At 35.8% G+C, this 3,719-nt stretch overlaps 1 protein-coding gene across 1 annotated transcript in view; it reads right to left on the bottom strand.

Moving 5' to 3' along the window:
• Window positions 1–504: 504 nt before the first annotated feature.
• Window positions 505–3,719, bottom strand: part of rhocb (ras homolog family member Cb) — a 29,779-nt gene continuing 26,564 nt past the window's right edge. Inside the window, exon 5 of the mRNA XM_073818626.1 lies at window positions 505–1,052. Within this exon, the coding sequence (XP_073674727.1) occupies window positions 879–1,052 (174 nt within the window). The 3' untranslated portion in view covers window positions 505–878. The remainder of the gene's footprint in view (window positions 1,053–3,719) is intronic.

A 3,719-nucleotide genomic window follows, 5' to 3' on the forward strand; every position in this document is an offset into this window, starting at 1 on the left:
GATAGATACTTACTGTAATGCTTCTTCTTAGCAGGTGTCATCTGGAGTTGGTGAGTTTATGACACTTCTGATATTGTAACACACTGTACCACAGGTGAAGCACAGAAAGATTCATCTTTCCCTTTCTTTCTCACACAAACATTGTGTCAAACAGACCAGGACTGATAGCCTGAGTGAGCCAATTCAGTTAGCGCTTAATGCGAATTCAGTCTGAGCCTGTTAAACCATTAAATCTTGACAAACAATTATACTTGACATGATAATGACGTCACACTGAATTCAGAAAGCCTTTGCTATAGTTAACATGAATGTTTATGACAGTCAACCATAATAATCAGACTGTACTTCTATTCCTCAGACTCATGTTCATTTATGTGAAATAAACATGGCCATTATCCTGACTAGGGTCAATCCAATCGAACAATTTTAAAGTAAAAAAACAAACAAACAAAAACAAAAAAAACACAGAGTACAGGCTGGCAGTTTAAATGAATGATAAATGTATTTTTGCTTTTTTTATTTTCATTTTTTCCAACTTAGATCACTGAGCATCATATACAGAGGCATAGAATAACTGTAAACCAGAACCGAAAAAGACAGAAGATTTATGTACAAATACAAAATTAATCAGTCAGTCTTTCTCCCAGAGAAGGAAGAAAGGTATGCTGGTGAAAGGAAAAGAAAAAAGAAAGATGGCAGGATGGAGAGGTATTGGGTATCGACACACACTTTGGTTCCCTTATAAATATTTTTCTGTCATCCACACCTGGATTGTTAGAAATGTGGCACGTGGTGGGTACTGCAGGCTTATCCTGGGGTCAGTTGCTGAAAGGTACATGGAGGTGTGCGTGTGTTGTGTAAGTATGTTGCAGTGTAGCTCATAACAGAAGGCAGCCGCTTCTCTTCTTGCGCTTGCGGACCTGCAGCGCCGCCCTGGTGGCCATCTCAAACACCTCCCGCACTCCGTCTTTAGTTTTAGCCGAACACTCTAAATATCCAAACGCACTGATTCTGTTAGCCATGTCACGGCCCTCCTCTGGTTTTACAGGTTCCTGAAAAACACATACACATATATGATGAGAGGCAGCATTCTTTTAGAAGATACTTTCACTATTTTATTTCATTCTTCTTTTCACTCAACTGTTCAAAAGTTTAACGTCATGTCACTACCAATACAAACAGTATATGTTTTAGTTCATTGGCCGAGACTACACCCCTACATTTATGATCAGGAAATATTTGTGTCACTCTCTCTCATAGCTACAGTGCCTTGCAAAAGTATTCATACCCCTTCATTTTTTTTCACATTGTGTTTTGTTGCAGCATTATGTTAAACTGCTTTAAATTAGTTTTTCCCCACATCAATTTACACTCCATACACCATAATAATGACAAAGCAAAAACCAGATTTGCAAATTTGACAAATTTATTAAAAATAAAACACTGAAATAAGTACATTGCATAAGTATCCATACCCTTAACTCAGTACATAGTTGAAGCACCTTTACAGCCTCAAGTCTTTTTGGGTATAATGTGACAAGCTTTGCACATCTGCATTTGGCAATTATCTGCCATTCTTTGCCTCACCTTTTCACCTCTCAAGCTCTGTCAGCTTGGATGGGGGCTGGCAGACATTTTCTAGAGTCCTAGTTGTTCCAATCATCTTCCATTATGGATAATGCTTCTGTGAACCTTCAGTGCAGCAGATTTTTTTCTGAACTCTTCCCTAGATCATTGCCTTAACTCAAGTCTGTCTCTGAGTTCTACAGGCAGTTATCTTGACCTCAGGACTTGGTTTTTGCTCTGATATGCATTTTCAGCTGTTAGACCTTTTCTGAGAGGTGTGTGCCTTTCTAAATCATACTCATTCAAATGAATTTGCCACAGTTTAAGTCCACTCGAAGTGTAGTAACATCTAGAAGCAATATGAATGCTCCTGAGCTAAATTTCGAGTGTCCCAGAAATGAATACTTATGCAATGGCACTTTTTTCTTTTAGTTTTTTTATTTCTAATAAATTTTCAAAGTTGTTACAAACCTGTTTTGTGCTTTGTCATTATGGTGTATGAGATGTAGATTGATGTGGGGGAAAAAAAAGTAATTTAAAGCAGTTCAACATAATGCTGCATCAAAACGTGAAAAAAATGAAGGTGTATGAATACTTTTGGAAGGCACTGTACATGGTGAATAGATAGGCCTCATCATTTTTTAAATGTGTGCAAAAGTATGAAAATCTGTGTGCTACTTTAAAGAATGTCAAACCAAACACCAAACACAATTGTTCTATAATTAAACACGTTTTTACATGTGTACAACTGTTCAGAACTGTGCTAGCTAACCATGTGCTGGTTAGCATCTTTGAGCTAGGTTTAAAAATATCTAAAATGTTCACTACCGAAAAAGTCACGACCAAAACATTTGGTAAAGTTTGGGTAACATCATTGTTTTTTGGGTGTTATGTTATCCCATAAAATTGTCACTACCGTAACAGTCACGACAAAAGGGAACGCATAATTCTTTATATGAAGGAAATAAACAAAATTTGAGTACAGTTATGCATATTTTTAGTATGTTTTAGTACTGTTAATTCTGTAATGTGATGTGGTCGCTACAAAAACATTACAGTCACTACCAAAAATGTGCTGTCACTAGCGAAACATGGGATGTTTTGTCAAAAATAAAGCTTACTGAATTATCAACTAAGATGTTTTGATAGTGTTTGGTTGAGTGTACATTCAAACTAATGAATTCTTAACTTTGAAATCAGTATGATCAACTTTTTGCTTTTTAAAAAGGAAAATTTGATTCAAAATACAACAAAACTCACAAATTAGACTTAAAATATTGTTAAAATTGTGATTGTTATTGATTTACCTCTGGAAACTTTTAATAAAAAAATGTATATTTACAAGGAAGATATGTAAGCAAAATCTTATAACCTTATAAATCAATATAACCCTTCATATTAAATTATATATTATATTATTTCGCTAGTGACAAATTTGCGGAGAGAACAAATATATCAAAACTTTCTGAAAATATAACAGAATTAACTGCACTGTACCTCGGATATTATACAGTTTGCATACATAAATTTGTGAAAAAAAGAATTTTTTGTTCAGTGTTTTAATAGACAAGGTGACTTTGCACCTATTCTGTAAAATGGCCCATATATTACCTTACATATAAATAATTAAACTGTGAAGACATTTTCAATATTACAATATTAAATACTATACAATATTAAAGGAGAACTCCGGTGTGATATTGACCTAAAGTGTATTGAATCATGATACCGAGTGTGAACGTACCTTGCATATCTCATCTCGGTTTGTGTCCAGCTGTCCGAAATCTGGGGTCAGTTAGCCGATGCTCACAACAGGCTGTCAATGAAAGTCAACAGGGCATCGGAATAGCCATGTAAATAAATCACTGTTTTACGCCATTTACGAGGCACAAAGTAGCTCCACACTTCATTGGTAGACTTCCAAGGGCTCTGACATTTAAAACGAGACATTGAGAACTCAGAAAAAGCACCGGTAGTTTATTTACAAGTAGATTTATACAGACATGTTCCACCAGGAACAGACCGGTCACCGCCATCTTAAATGTAGTCACGATAAGTCGAGTGTCGAGCACGAAGGAAACTACAACCTGATACGTTGATAACCTGATAAATTCCTTGGTGCTCGACACTCGACTTATCGTGACTAAGTTCAG

This window comes from Garra rufa, chromosome 15 (genome assembly GCF_049309525.1).
Source record: "Garra rufa chromosome 15, GarRuf1.0, whole genome shotgun sequence".
NCBI lineage: Eukaryota > Metazoa > Chordata > Actinopteri > Cypriniformes > Cyprinidae > Garra > Garra rufa.